The 23,736-nt window shown below is 39.9% G+C and overlaps 1 protein-coding gene across 17 annotated transcripts in view; it reads left to right on the top strand.

Moving 5' to 3' along the window:
- NRXN3 (neurexin 3) overlaps positions 1–23,736 on the top strand; it is a 1,505,538-nt gene that overhangs the window by 426,788 nt on the left and 1,055,014 nt on the right. For 10 of the 17 annotated variants that reach the window (XR_001145406.1, XM_012724443.1, XM_012724454.1 and 7 more), the window contains exons 6-8: positions 6,267–6,568; positions 10,376–10,399; positions 12,233–12,394. Coding sequence is in view for 15 of the 17 variants with exons in the window: in XM_012724443.1 (XP_012579897.1) it covers positions 6,267–6,568; positions 10,376–10,399; positions 12,233–12,394 (488 nt within the window). In the remaining 2 variants the exon portion in view is untranslated. The remainder of the gene's footprint in view (positions 1–6,266; positions 6,569–10,375; positions 10,400–12,232; positions 12,395–23,736) is intronic. The other 7 variants (XR_001145407.1, XM_012724445.1, XM_012724455.1 and 4 more) reach the window with 1 other exon arrangement.

Below are 23,736 nucleotides of genomic sequence, written 5' to 3'. Positions count from 1 at the left end.
GCCAGAAACAGTCCAAATTGCTGTTTTAGCTTAAGGCAATTTTCAGAACTGAAGGCTCTGAACCCCCACCCCAACCCTTCCCAGGAATGAGTTGTGGACTTTCTGCTATGTGTTCTCCCAATCTTGGGCTCTGCACTTTGGTCATCAGAGCTTCTTTGTCTGGAAGGTAGCTGCTGCAGAATGGGGTGACATGTTAATTCACAGCTGAGAACCTTTGATCTCTCATTATAGCCTCATCAAGAGAGGAGGGACAGGGTTGGCCCTGTTGAACTTGCACCTCAGAGGGAAGGAGTCAGCAGGCCGGTGTCAGGCCCACAGGCCATCCTTGGCCTGGCAGGCAGGGCCACAGCAGCTCAGGTGTTCTATGCCTTATTTACTCCAGGGTGGCCCCGGCAGGGTGGGCAGTCAGGGCTCTGTGTGGATGCTATGGAAGCGCTGCTGCTTCTGAAGGCCAATTGAAGGACAAAGGATTCAAAAAAAGAGAACAGTTTAGCCATGTCTCTGGGTGTATTTGAGGTGCTGGAAGCTGGTTCCCATTCTCTTGCTGGAGCACAGCAGGTGTTCTGCTCAGAGCTCCTGGTTATAGCCACTGCAGAAGCGTGAGCATTTTAATAAGCTCTTCCAAGTGGTACCTACATATTTATTTTCTAAGACTGATGGTGGTGAAGAGTGTGATCTCAGTTTAACTTTTTTCAATCAGCCACTAAATATTTCAAAAGTGATCTACCTCTATGATTCTTGTTTGTTCTCTCATTTTTAATATATGTGTGTGTGTATGTACATATATATGTATGTATGTATGTATGTGTTTCATCATTGTTCATTTCTATACAATGTTTGCTTTCTTCTCCTAGCTGTAGTTCCTGTGAAATTCCCACCACCAAGTCACCTGTGCACCATCATCATATTGCTCAGTGTCTTATCTGTAATTGTCAGTGGTGTCACCATCTGACATCTTGAATTTCACATACAAACATTTGACATGAATGTGTGTTAAACACCTGTTCGCCTGAGAATATGAGTTCCTGGTAAGGTTGTGGTAGGATGTAGTAGGCAAAAGCAATGGAATGAAAATAAGAGGGCTGTTTGGAACTAAACTAAATGCTTCCTAATGCCCTAGACAACCCATCTAAACTCAGAGTCACTCCTGCCTTGCATTGATATAATCAAAGCAAAGTAATCTCACACAATATTATGAACACAGAAATAATGGCTAAGAAAGCATTTAGAGATGCATGGCATTTAAAAATCTGGATGGCCCCAGATCATCCTTTCCCTTTTCCTGACATGTAATCATTTAAGGCTTTTCATGCCTCATGCTGTACCCCTCATCTCTCAGGTTTGAACTCTAGCACTTGGTTTTCCATGGCTGCAGTTAGATTCTAAATGTCCAAAGATTGGCTTCTTGCATGGTCTCTGGTTTGCCAGTGTCTCCCTCTTAATCATCTTTAATCATCCTTAATCATCTCTTCTAATAACCTTTTGCTTCTATTCTTGAAGACTTTTTGCCAGAGCTATGTCCATATCCAGGCACCTCAAGAAAAGTAGCTTAAATGTGCTCTAACCTTTATACACACACACACACACGTGTGTATGTATGTATGAATACATATATATACATACACATATATGTATATATATGTATATGTGACTGTGTGTGTGTAGTTTTTTAAAAATAATTCTTCATTTTGTACATCTTTTCATCTAATCTTTTTTTTTTAAAGATTTATTTAATTGGACATACAGAACTGGGGTACAGGCCAGAGGCTCAGGGGCGGTGAGTCTTCACCAGAGACAGAGTGGAGAACAGAACAGGCAGATCTACGAAGTACACTGCTGAGGGGAGCAGTGGGCGGGTCAGGAGAGGTCTGCCACGCCATGTGGTCACCTCCAGGGCAGGCGGGAATCGAACTCATGCGGAAGTGGCTTTAGCTTCTCAGTGCTGTGCTTTAACCCACTGCGCCACCAGGGAGGGCCCTCATCTAATCTTTTAACTGGGACTCTACCTTCAGTTCTCTCTACTAGTTCATTCCCAACCATACACACGTTCGGTTGCACAATCTTTTCAAAATACGTATCACATCATTTATCCCTCTCAATACAGTTATGCAATACAGTTATCTGACTTTCATAATAAAGTCCAGATCTCTTGAGTTCAAAATCTAGTTGAGTTCTAAGATACCAACATGTCTGGAACCATAGGCACTATTATTAAAAATGTCCAATGAAACTCTTCTTACCTAGTAAGTAAATGTTACATTGAATGCTTTAGTCTGTCTTAGAATTTCTCAAATATTATATGGAGTGACATATATAAATAAGTCACTCATTTACTGTCATTTTTTTATAGTGTGAGATACAGAATTGCGTAAATATTTACTAATACTACATGTGTATCAGGACTTGGATTAACAACTACTTGAAAGACCACTACTTATATATCTTATACATATGAGTTACACACATGTAACTTGCATCTAGAATTTGATCATTTGTCAGTTCAACACTGACAAGTGATTTTCTGTCATAAAGAATTGAGCTCTACTTTACATACAGTGAGAATAGCATTTGTCTTTTAATTGTAGGACATTGTAAACTTTGGGTTGATATAATTTAAGTGGATCTGAGCAGTCTATTAGGCATGTCAGTGTCTACCCTCTTGCCAAGCTGTCTCTCTGCTAAGCTGTTTTGTGCTATGTTACATAATCCCCTGCATTCATTTTTATCTACCTATTTAGCTTGGATGCAGACAAGGTGACTGCATTGTCTCTTCAACCTCTTTCTCATATAAAGACCACACATTAAGAACAGATTTGGGGCAGTATGATATTTTTCCAATGGAGAGTTTGGAGAAGTGAATGGACTTGGAAATATGTGTTTGGCACACTTTGATTTTGTTCCTTTTAGCTACATTTGCCATCAACATAGTGTAGTATTCAAGGTGATAAGTGCTGGATCCTTACCTTCTGGAAGGAAATTAAGGCAGATTGGGATCTTAGGTGGAAAACAACAGTTTCAAGAGTGTACAAAGGAACCATTTCTTTATAGTCCTCACTTTTTCTCCTACCAAGCAGTTTAATTTACTCTTGTTAAGAACTGGGTTATACACTGTCAATGCTACTCCTCCCTATAACAATCAGGAGGAAAGTATCCCATGAATTAAAAATGATATAATTTTGCTTTTCTAGAATATGATTTAGAGAGGCATGTTCAGTTGTCTATTGTTTGTGGACATGTGGAGGTGGTACCCTGGTCCTGATTGATGCTCCCTTGGTAGCTTACTCTGGCCTAGGGAACAGGTAACCTGGAAAAAGTGGTCAGTGGACTGTGAGGACTGTGAACTCTTGCAGCAAATTTTATTAGATCTTTGCAAGAGAAAACACTAGTTATATGAAATCTTCCCTGGTGTATTTGTGTAAATCATAAGTGTCTATGATTTACATAGACATTTTTTCTCATATTGATTTTATTTCTTCTGACATTCTCTTCTTGACACCAATGTCATTTTCCTTCTATGACCTTCCACATAAAACAAGTACTTTGTTTTGAATACATCAAGATTCCAGGGGGGAAATGGAAACATTTCTTTTGATGAACAAGTGTGATTTACATCATTATGGGAATAGGTGTCTGGCTCAATTTATACAAAAGTTTGTGATGGTTTGTAACTCAATGATGAGATCCCTGGAATCATTCATGATCCTTCAGAAGTAGAGTTAAAATATGTGGTATATCCAGACTGATGAACAAAAGGGAAATGCTCTTTAGAGGCAAGTCCAAAGGCACTGGAGTGCTGGAGCTTTATAAACTCTGTCGCCTTGAACAACTCACTGGTTCCTACTCATCGGTTTCTTTCTTAACACAATGAGGGCATTAAATTAAGTACTCTCTAAAATTGCTTATATCTCTAAAATTTATTATTTTGACAGATGCCTTGTTCTAATTATATGAAAAATATTAGGCACCATGCAGCACATTAAATAATATCCTGGTATCTTACTGTTTCATGTCAAACTTTGCCCCTTTGAAGGGTACTCAGTGATTAATGTGAGCTTCTCTTTAGAGGTTCTCCTTACCTTGCTCATTTATCTAAGTGCAGTGGGCACACAAGGTGTAACTTAAATATTTATAGGAGACACCTGTTAATATGTCATTCTTAAGCCATGTGGAGTGCCAAGGACAGGTATAAGAGTTGACCCTGCACCTTGTGTCTATAGGAAAAGTGCTTTAGTGACAATACATTTGATTTTACTATCTTCTACTCTAGATCAGGGTCACGTCTGGATCTGCTAAACAAGTGCTTCTCTGGTTGCCTTATAACAAAGCCATTTTTTCACAGATGAGATATCAAGACAGTAATGGATGGGATACTTAGGGATGAATAACTCTGTTTCAAACATATGATCATATCATATTTCTCCTCCCTGATTTTATTTTTGGGGCTTTTTTTGGTAAAATGCATCAGACATGGGTTGACTGCTAAGTAGTACTTGCTGCTTTGTATATGTGTAAGGGATACTATGGTCATTTATAAGTGGACAGGTCCCTTTTTCTTATACTAGTTATGTGTACAAACAGAAATATTCAGGCAAACAAACATGTATCATTGAATCTCTATGGAACATATAGACAAATGTAATATCTTCTCTAAGTTTTGGGAATGTGAAGTTGAGGTTTACATTTTAATCATATCATGATGCTACTTAACAATTAATTTATATAGTATGTAATTAATAGTCACCTTCTCACATTATAATAGTGATTCATTTACTTCTAACTTCACAATGAAAAAATATTTATTTTATTTTACTTAAGGGCTGTAATGGTAAGGATTAGAGCTGAAGTGGAATGGGCTTTGGTTACTAAGACCAAATACAGTTCTTACAAGAAAAGTGAAATTCCCTTGACATCATTTTGTAACCCCTCATCTTTAGGGGGAAACTACATATCTAAACTTGTACTGTTGCCTGGTCTTTTCCTTCATGAGGTGTTTTGATAGCTGTTGACCAATCCTGATGGGAAGTAGGTCTCCAAGACTGTCTGGCAAGAGGACAGATGAGAATCTGCATGTTGTGTGACAAAATTATAATTCAAATCAAGAAATGATTAAATAGATTCTACCCTCTTACTTTGACTAGTCTACCTTTGTAACCACTTAGTAAGTCAGGTTATCATTTACCACTTTGGAATCCCTCAGATTTCTCTACTGGTTAATGATAGCACAGGGAGAGCCAGTCACTCTATCCTTAGCTTGTGGCCTATTCTCTTCCCACCTTTGACTTCATACTATATCATAAAGGGTCTGTATAAAAGCACACAGATGCCTTAGCCCACAAAGACAAACTCTGCCCATACCCCTGCAAATAGATCCCATGACCAGTCCTCAGGCCTCCGATACACATACTGACAGTGTACATATGGTCATCAGAGAGATGATCCAGGTTGCAGCTTCCACAAGCCTGGGAACAGACTGGAGGCTCGTTAGGTAAGGGTGTACAGGACCCCAGGGTCTGGAATATAGTTTTTAAAGAAAAATATATGCACCAGTGACATGTAAAATGTGTGTCCTCTGGGGAGAGATGTTCCATAGGATGGTCCTAACTGACTGGGCCATCTTAAACTGGACACACTCAGAGCAGAGTCTAAGGGAGGTACTGCAGTCTTGTCAGAGCTTGTTACCAAATGTCATTCTGTTCCTTTTTCCTCATCTGCTTGATCATCTTCTCAGGGCCAACCTCCTATTTAATAACCCAGTCATGTTCCATAGGGCCAGGAGTCTACGTGGAAATCTCAGTCAACTAGGTTATTGATGGATGGGAATCAGAGCCAAGCCTTTCACGGTAATTGATTTTTAGCTATTGGTCAATAAAAGGTACCAAAAACTAAAGGACTCTTTGTGGCAGAACAGTTAATTATTCATTCTAAACCAGCTCTCCTATGAGCATTTACAAGCCATCCTGAAGTAAAAGCAATGCAAGCCTCACTTAACCATTTTACATGAAATTTCCCTTTAGGTTTTTTCTATGAGGGGATTTGAAGGAAGTTGCCAGCACCCTGCACCCTAGTGCTGATCTCTTACCCAATGCCTTCTCAACTGGTTTCCCTGGTATTTCCATGGAGATTGTGTGGAGGAGCTAGAGCCAGGGCTGTGCTGGAATGAACCCACTGGCAGGGACAGTGCCCTTGGGGCATGTTCTCTAGTATCTGCACAGATGTGATGCAGGCCCTTTAAGTGTTGAATGCTTTCTTTGTTCCTTTTCATACAGCTCGAGAAGAGAATGTGGCCACTTTCCGGGGCTCAGAGTACCTGTGCTACGACCTGTCTCAGAACCCAATCCAGAGCAGCAGCGATGAAATCACCCTCTCCTTTAAGACATGGCAGCGGAACGGGCTCATCTTGCACACGGGCAAGTCTGCTGACTATGTCAACCTGGCTCTGAAGGATGGTGCGGTCTCCTTGGTCATTAACCTGGGTTCTGGAGCCTTTGAGGCCATTGTGGAGCCAGTGAATGGCAAATTCAACGACAACGCCTGGCATGATGTCAAAGTGACTCGCAACCTCCGACAGGTAATGGCTGAGGGGAGAGAGTGCCTGTGGGCTCCTCTGAGGGAGTTGGGGAGGAATCTTGTGAACAGGTGACTGGTGGGTGAGGTAGACAGGGGTGGAGAGGCTGGTGTGGACTCATCAAAGTCTAACTTTCTCCCCAATTTTGCAGTTTCAAAAGGAAAATTATTGAAATATGTTCCTTCTCATACTTCAATTTCCCACTGGTACTTGTTATTTAAGAAAAAAAAAAACTTCACTTGTATAGATAATAAAAGTTATAAGTATTTCATTCCTTTTATTCTGATTTCCTTTTTGTCATTTTCTTAATTACATTGGGATCTTGTACTACTGTTAAATTCAATTAGGTAGAGCGTTTTATTTCTGTAGCTTGATAGATTTTCCTCCTTCTTCTGAATACCTGTTTTTCTTTTGGATTAAGTTAGCCATTACCAATGATGTCATCATTATAACACCTCCCTGAAAAATTCCTTCCTTTGTCTCTTCCTTTTCATTTACCACCCCCTCCCACTATAATTTTTCATTGTTACATTAACCTTGAGCCTTGGAATGAATTAGTTGGAATCTTTCAGAATTCCTCAGTTTCTCTGCTCCTGGTATGGTGGCCTTACTTTATTGCCCCTGTTTCTGCCTCCGAGACTCTTCAGTTGACTGAGAGGCCTGGAAAGTGGAAGGACCCAAATATAAAAGTCAACTTTGGAGTAGCCTTTCCTGGTTCTGTCTGTGCTGGGGAGCTCAACTGCTTGCTGATCTTAAGCGGGCAACTTGACAGGTGACAACCCTCTCAGAGAGCTGTAGCCAAGTGAAGTGATTTTTAACTCCAGAACTAACAACAACAACAACAACAACAACAATAAGCTCAAATGAGTAAAAGAAAAGCATTTTCTATAAAAGTCAAGGTCTGTGCTAAGGCTGTCTTTTTCAGATTGCAATGTTCACATAAGTTTTCAACTTATGGATTTGTCATGAAACCCAACTGGATAGCATTTAGCTTTTATTAATCAGAAAACATCATGTAGATTTCCAGAAAGTGCTCATTGATGTTTCTTGTGCAATATGATTGATTAAATGTCTTCTAAGGTCAGTATGAAGGTGTAAGAACTGACAGGTGTTTGCATGTTTTCTGTTTGATAAAAGTGTAATCCTTTGTCATGCAAAGGAAATGGTGCAGGCTTACCCAGGTTGGAGACTTGGTATTTAGAACCCCTATATCCATACTTGCATGTATCAAGGAAGCCATTTGATTGGAAGACTCTATGCTGTCTGTGGTGAAGTTGCCAAATAACTCCACGCTTGGAGTTCCCAATCACCCTAATACATAAGGACTAGACATTTCTGAATCACTGCTGTAGGAGGTTTTCTTCCAGGACAAAGAATTGCCAATGTTTTCTTTCATTATCCCTCATCCAAACATAATCAGAAGAGACTTCCCACTACTGTCAGAGGACCCAGGTCAAATTTCTGTTTGCTAACATATAGGAGCTTGATATGTTTGAGTTGCAGACTAGATTACAACATGAAATTTGACCTGCCAGTGTTGACTGCCAGGGATGCCATACAATACCATAGGCAATATTCAGGCGAGATGGGGCTTTTTCAGAATTAGGGAACAGAATGAGGCCATGGTCCTTAACGACTCTTCTGTTTCTTTAACTTTCCCACCCCACATACTTTCTGGTCATTCTATTATAGTTGCAACTAGCCAGAGAAAGGCTTACTTCTATTTCCATTAAAAACAATTTTCAAAAAATAGAATTGGATTGCAATATGAGATAGATAAATAGTAACTCAGGTCTGGGTTGCTCTGTTTCAGTCAGAGCCAGTAAAGGAAATTGGTCCTGCAGGGTTTCTCCTCCAAGTCCCAAGCCCCATCTCCTCTTTGTCCTTGGACAAGCACGAACCATTTAACCTTTCTGTGCCATAGTTTCCAGTTATGAAACAGTGATTACAGTCCTCCTCAGCCATGTGTGGTAGCTAAATATGCAAAGCACCTTATGTTCCAGAAGGATTATGAGCTCGTCCATGGTCTGGGTGCTAGACTCGCTGTGACATGAGCCTGATTTACAGGCCAAGCACCCATCTCAAAGGTGACTGTGCCTTTCTGTCACTGAGAATGTAGTTAAATAGCAGTCTGAGGTCTAGATGAGGCTACAGATATCCCAGCTGGTTAGGAGCATTTCTTAGCAGAAGAAATATGAAACTTAGAGAAAGAACACCCCAAATTGAATATCATTGAAATCCTGATTGATTGTTGCCTCTAAATGCAATTTGTTGAAAGAAGAGAATCTCAGAAAAACAGAGTTGACTTTGCAAATACAAACTTTCAGCACCGAATCATCTGAGATGATTATTTTTCCCATTAAAAATACACTATAACATCTTTTTGAGTTCTTTAGAATACATTTGAAGAGATGAGAAACCCTTGTCTATTTCAATTAAACTGTAAAATGCTTCCTAAATATTTGATAACAAGCTTATGATAGTCTTCTATTTTGGGGGGAAGGTTGAATACCTCCTGTGGCAAAAATGCATCCGAGGAAGGCTTACTTGGAGTTTCCTGGCATATTGGTTACCACCTGGAGCAAAACTTTCTTCAATTCGTCCTTTATGGCCATGTGCTCATGCTCCCACCTTTGAACCATTTCAGAGCCAAGGCCAATTCCTTAATTAGAAATACTGATTAAAGGGAGTAATGTGAATTATTTGTCCCCAACTGTAAATGGGATTAGGGACCAGTATGGTGATGTATTTGCATGAAGTTTTTCTGGGCTCTGTTTTCTACTCCATGACCTTGCCTGAGTCCAAGGTCATGGCCTGAGTAAACTGTGGTTACTGACTTCCAGTCTTCCAATTTCTCAACTCAGGGTATGTTGACAATTTAACGTTTGAAAACAGTATGAAAAGGATGAATTGTAGGGCTTCTCTAATCACATTTAACCTGCCCCTCTTTTCTGCTATCTACTCAAGAAATTGCTTCAAAGCTTAAAAAGCACACTCCAAGACGAAAACAGGGGGAGTGATCCCAAAGGAAGCATTATCCAAGCCGAACACTGTAACTTTGTTGGGAATAAAGAAGACTCTGACTTTTTGATGCTGTCTAATGATATGGTTATTCCTAACTGAAAGAAAAGGACACAGGAGAATGACCCCTCCTGCCACACAAATACACAGATGAAGGGGATACGGATTTTTAATTACTATGTGAGCCCAGAGCAAGCTACCTCAGGTAGCCTTCCTATGTTAGATGTGACCTGTGAATGTAAGTTCTTTTCATTTTAGGAGAAAGTCATGAACATCCAACTCAGCTTAAAAAACAAATAATCACGTGGTATATGTTTTCTTTGTCCATCAATGTGTATAATGATAAACTCTTGGGGGTGTCTTTTCTTCAGGACAGGTGCAATGTGTATGTGCTAGAGGGTGAGGTGGGGGGGGCGCCGGTTCATTCAGAAGAGCCCTTGGGAAGTAAGTATGATGCTACCTCCTTGGAGGGGGGTGCAATATCTGGTCCAAGTGGAATTGGGAGGAATGGGGGAGTTGAGGTACAGGGTGGTTGGATGGCAGCGAGTTTCCTGGCCGGGTGCCAAGGTTTTCCATAGAGTCCTGGTCTCATCGTCTCCCCCACTCTCTTTTCTGTGTTGGGTGCCTTTTTTTTGAAAAACTAACACAAGATCATTCATGCAATGTGTCATTTTACTAACCAACTAATGTACTAACACCCTAACGACTCATCTTTGCTTTTAGTTTTTTTAATTAACAATCGTTCTGTTCACAATTTTTAATTTCCTTTCTTCCCCCTTCTCCGCAAAGCACTCAGGCATCGGACACGCTATGGTAAACAAACTACATTGTCTGGTAGATATCATTCTTATTGTCTCTTTTTTTGGGTTTGCCGTGTGTTGCCCCCTTTTCCCTCCCAAACCCCTCTTTGATCCTCTTTAGACTTGTTTCTTCTCCTTTTACAATTTCTTTTATTGAATTAAATGCAAGCCTTTCTTTTTCTTAAAAAAAAAAAAAAAAATGAAGGGGATCGCACCTGTCCTGGAAATGAAATCTGGACGAGTTTGGTGCAAATGGTTTCCTTTTCTTCAGTTTGTAATTTTTTTTTTCCAAAAACTATTTGTAAAAGAAAGTTGTTTCTCCATGGAGCTAAATTTGTTTTGTTTTCTTATTTTGCAACTTCCAAGTTACAGACTAGGGCTGGCAGAGATTTCTTTTGAGGACTTTCTTCTCTCCGTGTCTTCCTATGCCTCTCCCTCCTCCCCACTCCTTAACCCCCTTTTTCTTTCCCTTTTGTGTGGCCCAGAGAGGCTACCACAGGTGATCTGGGGAGGAAAGTACTCTCCTTCCTGTATTGTTCCCCTTCTCTCACCTGACTCCCCAGCCAGCAGGCGGGAGCTCCGCCCACGTGCGCCCGCTCACAGCTGCATGGCATGTGCTGTTTCGTGTGGACATCCCCACTGGCATCAGAACCTGTGCCCTCATCTCCCTGCTCATCACTAACAACTTACCAACCATCGACCCAACTCCAGTTTCTTTTCTCTCTCACTGTTTTTCCTTTATCCCCTGACCACACTTTATTCTCCTTCCATCCTTCACATATTTTGGGGTTGGGTTTGGACTTTTTCTTTTCTTTTTTTTGTAGCGAGGGAGGTGGTAGGCAAGTGAAAGATAACCCTTTTGTTTTGAGTGTTCTTTGTTTTTCTGCCATTTCCATCCTGATTTTCAGTTCATTCAGTGCATGTAAGTGTGAAGTGGATTTTGGTTCTTTCACTGAGTTCTACTCCCCTTCCCCTCATCCTGACCTTTTTTCTTCTGCCTTCTCTCTTGGCACCAGATAATTTCCGCATGGGCGTGTTGGCTATGGTGTGCACACGCTTTGAGGCACCAACTCTTCTCTCTGCTCTCTGTTCCTTTCGTGGATGTTGGGTGTATGGGTGCTATTTCTTCCCTGTGGGCATATTATGATTATGTTGGTTATCATGCCTCATCCTTCATTTCTTTTTGTTAGTGTTGCCTTTTTTGGTTTGGGTCATTTCTTCTTTTGGGGGGGCGATGATGGCAATGAAGGGAGGGTGGAAGTTGGGGTTCCCAGGCAGTCCACAGCATGTATCATCCATGACATATTCCACATTGACACCCTTCTCCATCCCTCCCTGAATGCATGCTTGTCAGTGTGGTGTGAGCCCAAAAAGAAACAAAGAAAAAAATAAAAGAAAAAGAAAAGAAAAAAGGAAAAAATACCATCCAAAACCAAAGACCAACCTCTTCCACACTCCATTGTCCAATGTCTCCTTTGCTGTTTTTCACCACCACCATAAGTCATTAAAATATAAGTGCTCATTTTACTGATGAACTAAGACAAGTGTTACCATCTGAGGATAGTTCCATTTTCTAGCCTGACCAAGTAGAGAGTTGCAATGGTTAGAGCAAGTTGCTCAGCGTGGCAATTCCCAGAAGTCTGTAGGGGATGCTGGCCACAGGGGAAACAGACTAGAAAATGGAACTTGGCTACACATACCAAAAGCAAACCAAATTATAGAGAATTCCTCACCAAAATCTGAATGAAAGAGACGCCACAGGTAGGGGAACCCACCAACTCTTGATAGGACTATAAGGTCATTGTTGGGATTTTTTTTTTTTTTTGTCCCTATGTCCCTCTACCAGGTTACTATCTCTGTGGATGGCATCCTCACTACGACGGGTTACACTCAGGAGGACTACACCATGCTGGGCTCAGATGACTTCTTCTACGTGGGAGGAAGCCCAAGCACCGCTGATTTACCAGGCTCCCCTGTCAGCAACAATTTCATGGGCTGCCTTAAAGAGGTAATGTTCACAAACTCCACTTAATGTACTGCCTGAGTACAAATGGAATTTCTAATTCAGTTACCAGAGCTTCCTCAAGTCTGTAAAGCTAAAGGTTGTAGCAGAAAAGATGTTGGCTCTTGAGTCCCATATTTTGGCACCTTCATCCCCAGGTGGACATGCTGTATAAAATGAATGGAAAACTACAGATAAATGGCTTTTGACATGACAAGGAGCTAGGCACACATACAGGTCAATTTTGTGCTGTTGACTTGGAAAGTACCAAAGGTCTAGCTAAGTGTGGCTCAACTTGCAGGTGGGTGTCTTATCTAAAATGTAGCAAATGCGGTATTTTACATTTGTCAAACTTGGTGTTCCCAAGACTCTGATTACTGGAGATAAGAGAAAATCCTCAGAATATAACATTCAGGCCCAGAAGACTGATTTTTCCTTTTCTGTTGTTCCCTCTTGAAAGCTGGCAGCTGTGAGAAAACAGTAGGGCTTTGCCATGACTCATTTATTGTAATTGTAGCTGATGTGTTGAGACCTCTGCCTGAGAGCAAAGAGTCTCAGTCAAGTGTAAGTTCAACCTCTAAGGTCATTTGTTGAGGCAAAAAGAATCAGGCTTGATTTGCTACAGTTCTTTCAGAATAGTCATCAGAGCAGCACACCACACATTTTTGATTAATCTGAGCTAAGCTTGATTGCCTAAGATACCTATACCATTTCCCTAGGGAAATTCCTTGAGAGGCTAACAGTATTCCTTCCTGTAAAGATATATGGTGACATGTTACAAATCTCCTCTTGGGGCACATGCTTTATTCTTGCTGTGGGAATTTGAAATCCACTGACCACCCAAGTGATATATGAGATGGCATTGCATGGGTATTCACTGTCTCCATTCACTGGTGACCAGGTCAAGACAGGATTGTGTGGGTGACGTCTGGCATGTAGTAGGCACCTAATAATGTAATTCACTAAATAGATAACTTAATCAAGTGATCATCAGATGACTTGTTGGTGCTATCATTAAACTTAGCAGCTTTTTGCAAACCATGGTTTCCTTGCTCCAGAACGCTGTGATCTCAGAAGGAATGTGATTGATAAGTGACTGGTTACAACTAAATGCCAATAGAAATTAATTGTTCTAGGGCCGTCCATGGTGGTGTAATGGGTTAGGACGCAGCATTGCAAGCTAGTTGCAACTGCTTCAGTGTGAGTTTGATCCCTGGCCCTGGAAGTGACCCACCTAGTGTGGCAGACCTCTCCCGTCTTGCCCCCTACTCCCCTCAGCAGTGTACTTCATCGACCTGCCTGCTCTGCTTCCTACTCTGTCTCTGGTGAATCTTCTCACCAACCCCACTTCTCTGGCCTGAACTCCAGTTCTGTATGCATAAATAAAAAATCTTAAAAACAAAAATCATTAAAAAAATAAATTAGGGCCCTCCCTGGTGGCGCAGCGGTTTAAAGCACAGCACTAAGAAGCTTAAGCTAACTCTGCATGAGTTCGATCCCCGCCTGCCCCGGAGGTGACCACATGGCGTGGCAGACCTCTCCTGACCCGCCCGCTGCTCCCCTCAGCAGTGGACTTTGTCGATCTGCCTGTTCTGCTCCCCTCTCTGTCTCTGGTGAATCCTCTCACCCTCCGCATCTCTGGCCTGTACCCCAGTTCTGTATGAATAAAAAATAAATCTTAAAAAAAATAAATTAAATGTTCTAGTTGAGTAAAGGAAACAGGTACATTGCAGGTAGGAGACCTGTTAGGTGAAGAATTTCTGTCTGAGCTGGACCTTGCCTTCATAAACCATTTGCAAATTGAGAGAGAGGAGTAGGAAGGAGACATGACAAATGACAGAAAATCTGACTGTGACTTTTTATTGCCTTAGAATTGAAGGACAAATTATAGCAGAGAACTCAGTGTTTTGCTTTCTCTGCTGGGCATGACTTAGGCCTCTTGCTGGCTAGCAGCGTTCCACAATCAGTCCTGGAAGAATGGCAGTAGGCATAGAGCAATTCTCCCCTAAGTTTACTTGCACTTGGGTGGAATATAGGTATAAACTAGTCAGTGTCTTAATGAAGCCTGAACGACTCTTAAACCGTTAAATCATATTGCATTGAATTGAACTCTCCTCAGAAATAGATAGGAGCATTCTGTTACCAGATGTTTGACTCAAGAATGAATGAGTGTTTGATTGCTATGAAGATATATTCTGTTTTTGTAGTAAAACAGCCTGGAGCATGGACTTTCTCCTGGACACTGACTAGGCATGTTGTCTATGACTAATTTTTCCCTGCACACAATTATATCAAGTTATCTCTTGATTATGTATTTGGGGACAAAAGAGTAGGTTCCCAACTTTATACCTACTACTCAGGAAAAGGATGCCTATTGAACATTTTGACACAAGTCTTCTAAGAACACCAAACTATCTCTAATGTCTATTCATGTAGTACCTAAAGTCACTAAAAATCTATACACACACACACACATGTACATATTCACATGAACACCAAACTATCTCTGATGTCTATTCATGTAGTACCTAAAGTCAGTAAAAATCTATACACACACACACACACATGCACATATTCACACACACATACACCCTCTAGTTAGAGAGGGATACTTTGAATGTCTATGAAATGAAGGTCCCTTAATAACTTAAAAATTAAAGGCAGCTTGGAAAAGCCATGCTAATGACATAATAGTAATTTAGTAATTTCTAACAACAAAAAAGGATAACTTTTAACTAGCAGCATAAATTTGTATTTGAAACTATACCGAGTTAGGAAAAAAAAAAAAAAAAGCCCAAACCATTTGGGCAAACAGTAGACACAAGCACAGCTTTTATCAATTTTTCCTCCCTCTTGCCTTTATGTATTTAGTGTCTGTCTAAAGGACATGGAAGATTTATGCATTTGAAGTTTTAAATAGATAAATTTGAGTCTAATATTGTCCTGGGATTTTCTTTGAATTTCATCATTACTTTTTTTTTTTTGAAATGGGCATGTCTAGGAAATCTTTCTGTTGTTCTTTTCATTGCTTGTTGACAATTAGCTAAACAACAGGAACTTCCACCTAGGCTGGAATTAGCATTTCTGTTTGCATGCCCTTAGGAGTGCCTGAGTTAGTTTACAGTTCCTCCTCCCTCCCCAAGTTCTTCTTGCCTTTTGTGCTCTAAGTTGCCTTAAGCTGCACTGGGTGCTTTTATGTGGCATTTTCTTCAAAGTGTGTGTGGACAGATGGTAAGGAGGTTTTGGGTCCCTATCCCAGAACAATACCTTGTGTGTGGCAAAAATGAGTTTTACCTTTGGAATTATAGTTCACTGACACCTGAAAGGCAGCTTGGGACTCCAGCATGATAGTCCAGTAACTGAATTTCACCTGTGTGCTGACTTGATACCACTGTAAAAGCCACAACCAAGAGTGTCCAGTTGTTTCAAAACTCCTGGTTCTCCATGCGTCTAAGTTAGCAATACAAGATTTGTGTCCACTTACACATCAAAGAGTTAACTTCTTGTTCCTCTTGTTTTCATGTGAGTGTCTTATTTGGGTTTTGCTTGTGTACTCAGGTTTTAGAAGGGTTCTTGGCACCTGTGGGCTTTTGGTAATGTTCACTGAATGGAATCAGATGTTCATAAATTAATAAACAGCTGATATATAAATGCTTTTAGCTACTGATAACCATGTGACTTTCTAGGAGTCGCTAAGAATCTTGAGATGGCACTTGTTGACTCTTTCAGAAATTTTCCAGCTATGTATTGAATTACAAGGAAGTTAGGGACTTTTTTTTTTTTTAGAATATATTTTTATTAAAGTAATATCGTTCACGATAATATATATGATTTAATAGAATGTATGTTATCACCCCCACACACTACCAAAGTACCCATCATCCTTCATTATAGATCCAGGAAGCCTCTATCCAACTTTGTTCCATACCCTCTCCTCTCTCAGTTCTGCAGTCATATTTCTAAGACTTGTTTTTATTTAGTAATGTCTCATTATTTTTTCTTTCATTTTCTTTCTTTATATTCCACATAGCCGTGAACTCGTTCAATATTTGTCTTTCTCTTTATGTCTTACTTCACTTAGCATCATCTCTACTTCCATTCCTGTTGTTACACATGATATAATTTTGTCGATCTTTAGAGCTGAAGTTGTCCCCCATTGAATATATATCACACCCTCTTTATCCACTCATCTGTTGTTGGGCACTTATATTCTTTGTATGACTGGACTGTTGTAAATAGTGATTACATTAAAAGACTCAGCCAGACTAAAAGAAAGAGTTGGAACTTCCTCTAGGAGGAAAGGGATTGAAAAAGTGTGAAGGAGCATTCTATATAATGAAAAAAATACTATGTGTAAAATCAGAAAATGTTGTTGAGAACACCTGACTTCTCACTGACTGAACAGGAATCGAATAAGGCGTCTGCTATGTTCATCTTTAGAACAAATGAAATAATGTACATAAAAGTGAAACTATATGGAAATATAGTGATTTCCTGTAATAATAATTACTATAACCATGCAATGCATCTTGTAAAACAATTTTATAACATACTGAAATGCTTAAGTGACTGTGCATTATTACCAAGTGCTTATCTCTGCATTTTCCACATTGCAAATTATTGCCAGTGGGAGAAATTCACTTTATTCTAGGTTTGCCCAACTGCACTCCACTCATCTCCAGGCAGGAATAACCCATTCCCTTCCACCCTCAGTCCTTATCTTGTTTGCTGCCTTCATTCATTTTTATTTCCCTCTATTAACATAGGAACTCCCTGAGGACAAAGGACCTGTCTGTTTACAGGTGTTTCTCTAGCACCAAGAAGAGCCTTTGAAATTAAACACACACACACACACACACACACACACAATAAGTATGTTTAAATAAATAAATGAATAAATAATGAATGAACTGATTTATTATACTCTAAAATCTAGTCAAATTTAGCTCAACTCCATACCATGGGAAGCTCAGGACAACACTAAGCTATAAAGATGAATCAGACATGGTTGCTGCCTTAGGGCCCTCACAGTTAGTGAGAGAGACACAAATAAGCCATAGTGCATAAAAAAGCAGTGACCTGTACACTAAGACTGCTGAGGACTAGAACTTCGTGTATGTTGGGAGTTAGGAAAACCCCATGGAAGAGGCAACACCCAAGGGTGAGCTTGAAAATGAATAGGGACATTGCATTGGGGGAATTGGTGCTTCAGGGCAAAGGGACTGTGTGTGTGTGTGTGCTTGTGTGTGTGCTCACGTGTGCACCCAGGCATGGAGACAGGACACATCAAATTGTCTGGGTGAAAAGCTAATGGTTTGCTAATTTCAGGACATAAAATATAAAAGTATGAGTTTTCAAAATGTAACTACAAAGTTCAGTAGAGGCTAGAGCTTCATTTCATACGGTACCCTTAGATTTTATTCTATAGGAGGTATTGTAGGAACTTCTTATGGCATGGCCATATTGTACATCAGAATTTAAGTTCCTGGAGGACTCAAGTTCCCTCTCCAACTTCTTGCTGATAGATATTTTTACCTAGAAAGATGAAGAGCAGGATTGGGAATGGCGTTGCTCTGGTTTAGCACTGGGTTGAGAGATTGTCTCTCTGAATCTTGACATTTTTACAGATAAGTTTTTCTTTCCAGTTCCCATTTCACTTTCCAGTAACGCTCCCTGTGGTTTGTACTTTGCTCCTTCCCTCTGGCATTTCCATAGCTGAGTAATTATTGGCAGATGAAGCACAGATGCTAGAGGAAACTTAAATCGAGACCGAGTTGCTCAGGTAGCGTCCGCATCACCAAACCCAGGGGGCTTGCGCAAGCGCACTGCAGAGTCCCGCCATGTGTGGTTTGATTGGTTCTTTCTGCTTCATTGTCTCACCACCTCAGTCTGCTCCTTCTTTCCTGGTGTGTTGATTCTCTTTCTGGATCTCTCCATTTGTCTGAGGAAAAGCTCAGATGTTACTGAGACTGCTGGTACAGACTAGTCTCTCTTAGCTCTTTTCTCATGGCCTCCTGAATGAGGAGCAAGGAAAGGCAGGAGAATTGGGAGCAGGGAACACATATTTAAAGGAAAAAGAATTGGGCAGAACCTTATTGTGCACTTTACATCCGCATCCCTTTGTGATTATTAGCCATTTAAAACCGAATGGGATTTTGCAGCCAGAGATAGTCTCTGAACAGATGATTAATGGTTTAATCTGTAATAACTTTACATTTTATAGAACCCTGATAGGAGTCCACATCTGGTGAGCCAAGCTATTTAAGGCTGTGTTAATTCTGTTAATTGCTATACGTTTATTCAAATTGCTGGCACCTGCGGGCTTTGTGATAATGTATTTGTTGTTGCCTTTTTTTTTTAATATACTCTTTTTATTTTACCCTGCTTCACTGTCCTTGCTGCTGTCTCTTATGCTCTCAATTTAACTTCTGTTTTTTCTTTTGCATTATCCTCTTGCATCTTTAATCACCATGCTTTTCATTTATTATTTTTTCTTGTTCTCATTTTTCCTATTTCTTTGCTTCTCAAGTCCTTGTTTTGGTATCCTTACTGGTTTCACTGGTGATGAGAATGACTCTGTCCATAATCAAATTTAGAGCATGAAATTGGATCTCACCATTCTCTTTCTCATAGCACCAAGAATATTGTGCAGTTCTAGAGTAAGCAAAGACCAGGTGAGACTGTAGAGTTAGCATGGAAGATGGGAAGAGGGCTTAGAATTTAGTGGCTTTAGAGCCAGAAGTTCAAGGTTGAAGTTGTGCCTCGACTCAGTTATACAGTTGTAAGACGTTTAGCAAGTCACCGTCTAGCCAACTTTTACTTCATCCTGGAGTACATACTTCAAACATTTTTTTTTGGTTAGAAATAGTATCAAAAAATGGAGATGCTTTATGAATGTCAGAGCTCTGTGCAAATGCTAGTGTCATTATTTATGCTATTAATTGATCAGATATAACCAAGGAACCACTTATTGCTCTTTGCTGTTCCTGCGATTAGGAAACTGCAGAAGTTAGGAGATTTCAATGGAGCTTAATAAACAGAGCAACTAAATCGGGATCTAGTTCCAGACATATTCAGTTAGAGAACTATTCAGTCTCCTTGACATCCATGTATTAATCTGTCAAATGAGAATAATGATCACTCACTGGCAAAACTAAATATACTACTTTGGAGAACTTCTAATGTAGAAATAACAAGTTACTGCTTATCAATTTTGGGGTAGCAAGAAAGAACTTTTTTCCCTGCTCTTAGGGAAATGCAGGCAAATATGTAAGGAATTGGATGGAAGAATTCCTTGACAGAATAGAAGGTCCAGCATAAAAAAATTCTGATAAGATAGAAAGAGGTGAAAACCTGAATCAGAAGCTGGAAAGTGGCAGAATGTAGCAGAAGAATAGGCAGAGGAGAAATGATGTATCAGGAGTTGCCTATTGGGCAGCAGTAATGCATTGTGACTCAGTTTAAGAATGAAATTTTTGTCAAGAGGATAAATTACTTTCCAGAAAAGAGAGATTACTTTCTGGATGACAAGGAACTGAAATGGGTAGGAGGAAAATGCACTCGTCAGAGTTAGAAGAAACAAAGCACTGAGCTACTGGGATGTGATGAACATGAGACTTACTTCACAGGGTGGGGGCAAGGTGTGAGAACTTAGCCCAGGATGGAGAAAAGAAGGTGGTACACACCTAAGACAAGTATCAGGAGGACTGCTGCTTTAAGGACATTTAAGTCAGACAAAGTGTTGGAGTGTCAAGACAAAGAGGCAAAGAGGTTTCCTAGTTAATGTCAGAATAAAAATATTGGAGGATGGTTTGCCACTGACAGGTTTCAAAGGGCTATTGCTAGAGTAGTAGAGATGAATAACTTTTGGCGGGGGAGAGGGGAACTGTCTTGTAACCATTTCTCCTTCCCTTTCTTTTTAAAAAGATTTATTTATTTATGCATACAAACTGGGGTACAGACCAGACATGCAAGGGCAGTGAGGAGATCACCAGAGACAGAGTGGGGAGCAGAACAGGCAGATCAATGAAGTACACTGCTGAGGGGAGCAGCAGGAGGATCAGGAGAGGTCTGCCGCACCATGTGGGTCACCTCCGGGGTGGGGATTGAACTCATGCTGAAGTGGCTTTAGCTTTTTAGTGTTGTGCTTTAACCCACTGTGTCACCAGGGAGGGCCATTTCTCCTTCCCTTTTTAAATGTTTATTGATTTTTATTATCCTCAGTCTACATCCAGTAATTCTGTGGCACTGATTTCACTCATGGCTCTTTTGGTGATTGTGTGATCTCTAAATCAGAGATTTCACTCCTGGCTGATGGTTCTGTGCATAAGTGGGTTCCTATCCCATTCTGTGTCAGTGACACAGAAGCTCAGGACTTTTGTTTATCTGTTGTAGGAAGAAGATTTCCACACTTTGGGTTAGAACTTGTGGTATTTTTTACTCTGAGTTTCTGTCCACCATCTTGCTGTCTACAGATACCAAAAATGAAGTCATCATACAGAATAGCAGATCCAGGAAATGGGGAAAAACTAGGTCCTGATGACATTTTTAAGATAAAATATTTGCCCTTTGGTCTCCAGTCATGATTGAGTAAATTTTCTCTCTTGTCCAAACCAACGTGAGCTGGATTTTTTTTTCTTTTTTCCTTTTTTGCCATTTGTAATAGAGATCCTCATGATGTGAAAGAATATCTCATGTTCCTATTCTCTGCCTTCTCTGACAAGATACTAGTTATTTGGACAGGAATAGGTAGACAGAGAGGAAATTTAACATTGGAACTTACTAAAAGCACTGAGTTGCTCTGTACCAATTCAAATTTCTGACTTGGTTGAATGTTGTCTCAGAATATATGGAGAATTTGCAAATAAGATTTTAAAAACCTAGTTGGTGGTTTTTTAGAGAAATGAGTCAGGGAGTTTTCTAAAGATAGAAAAAGTAGAGGTAATGCAACCTAGGGATTTAAAGGCTTCACGGGGATCTAGGAAAGAATTTGGAGTACATTATTAACAGAACCTATGATCCCATAGTAGAAAAGGGCATGATGCAAGAGAACTATAGTCACTTACTAATATGATTATGTCTTATATATATATATATTTCATTAACTAGATCTGCCTATCCACTCAATGTGGTCATTAATCTGATAAACATCTGGAAATCTGGAAGACATTTGACAGTAGATTTTATGATATCCTTGTCAACAAGATGGGGAAGTAGGGAGTGAATGTAATAGTATATAAGGCATGACTGTTTAAATATACTGCTGAATTCTGATGAATGGATCTATTTTGATCTATATAAATCATTCAGTGGATCTCACAATACTCTGTCTCTCTTAGTTGACATATATATTAGGGACATAGGGGAACATAAGAGAACATTTTTATAAACTTTGTGAATTGCAGGTTACTGGAATGATAGGAAAGATGTACTTACATAATCTTAGCTGAGTTAATAGAGGTATGATACATAAACAAAGGAGGTGAGAGTTTTACAATGTAATTTGTTGACTGAGAGGGCTGGCATTGGAGCGAGAGTTCTTGGCTGCAAAACCCAGCTCTTCCCCTATTAGCTATATGTTGGTGGGCAAGATACTTAACCTTCTCTGTGTCTCACATATTTAATAATTATGGAGAATAAATTTACCTATTTTGCAGAGTTTTATGAGCTTTAACTGATATGATAAATTGAAACCTTTATTAAATGCTTGATAAATAGAAAATGCTCAGTCAAATGTGTTTATTCTCACCAATACAATTACAAACTGATATGATATTAGGAATATTCATTTAGGTTCTGGATGATAGATTTTTAGAAGGTTAGCTAACTAACTGATTTATTAGAACATGTATAGAACCAGGCTATGAAAAAGATAAAGGAGCTCAAGAATCAGACATACAATACTTGGCTCACAGATCCCAGGATGTGAGAAAGAAAAGATGCCTGAGTTCAGAGGTTGAGAGTTGTTTTCATGCATAACTGTATTGTATAAATGGGATTAAATGTGGCTCATATATCTTCAAGAAAAAGAACTACAACAAATGAGAAGCTGGGTATTTATTACAAGAAGACTTTTAAATGTGAGCTCTACAGAGTTTCCCTCAAAGTAATGCATTTTCTCTCCACTCAAGGCATCCAAGCAAAGCTGGGCAGCCACTTTGCTGAGATTATAGGAAAGATGAGGGTGCCAAATAATGAGTGGACAGTCTTGGTTTTCTAGTTTCCTTCCAAATATACGATGCTACTGTTCTGCAGTGATTCTGCCTTCTGTAAGCAAAGATTGAAAATGATTGATTAGGCCAGGTTTATTGTGTTGTAAACATTCCTGGTTCATCTCTAGTCAGTTGATTCTACATGTCCCACTGAGAGCCATATAGTTACCCTGTGGTACTACTTGAGGTTCTCAGGCACTATCATCCCCTATTAATCACTTATAATTACTTCTTTCTCCTCAGACCTTTATTGGCAACTTCTCTGAAACCATTATAACCACAGCAATTGTAATCATAATAGCAACAAGGAAGACTAACAGTTACTGAGCACTGACGGCAAATGTGTGTGAAGTGTGTGTATGACTAGGAGCTTCCTACATAGTCTTTAATTTAATTACTGATCTCAATATATAGAGAGAGTATCTTGCCTGGTATGACACAGTTAGCAAGCATGGGAATTGTCCTGTCAGTACTGCTGCTGTCTGATCCCTGCAGCCCGATACTTGGTGACAAAGAAAAGACCTGGGCTCCTTAAGAACAGGTTGGTTAAACCTACTCTAGGGAATGGTCTCTATCACTTAAAGGCTTCAATGCAGAGGTCATTTAATCAGGCAAAAATGTCCTGCTAGTAGATTGGGTCCAATTACCAATTCTTTCACCTTGCCATTGGTTGTTCTGAGAGCAAGAGAGTTTTTGCTTAATTTCCCATTTTGGGCAAATTACTATAGCTCATGCTATTAATGGGGAAATAATTTTCATTATGCATCATGAGTGGGAAGTGGGTTCTTTCAGTATAAACACTGAGTGGAATATCTTTGTCTTGACATGTGAAGCACAGATTTAATTTTGTTCCAGCCTAATATTTTCTGTGAAGTTGGAGTGATTTGCCTCTAATGCCCCCAGAAAGCTGGAATGAGGTAAGGCTTCATTTTAGGCTTATTATGAATTTTTAGTCTGATTCAGGGAGTTTCTTATTTAGCTTTGCATTATTTTCTCTTCAGGGTAAATTCAGTGGAACTCATTGCTTTCTAAAAATGTCACTTATTTACAGCAAATGTAATCTACCACAACATTCCCACTGAGACAAAATCTCTTGTGTCTTCAGATGCCTCAAGAGACCAAAAAAAAAAAAAAAAA

This window comes from Condylura cristata, unplaced genomic scaffold, assembly GCF_000260355.1.
Source record: "Condylura cristata isolate star-nosed mole 26May11 unplaced genomic scaffold, ConCri1.0 scaffold00013, whole genome shotgun sequence".
NCBI lineage: Eukaryota > Metazoa > Chordata > Mammalia > Eulipotyphla > Talpidae > Condylura > Condylura cristata.
This window is presented reverse-complemented; position numbering and strand designations above follow the sequence as displayed.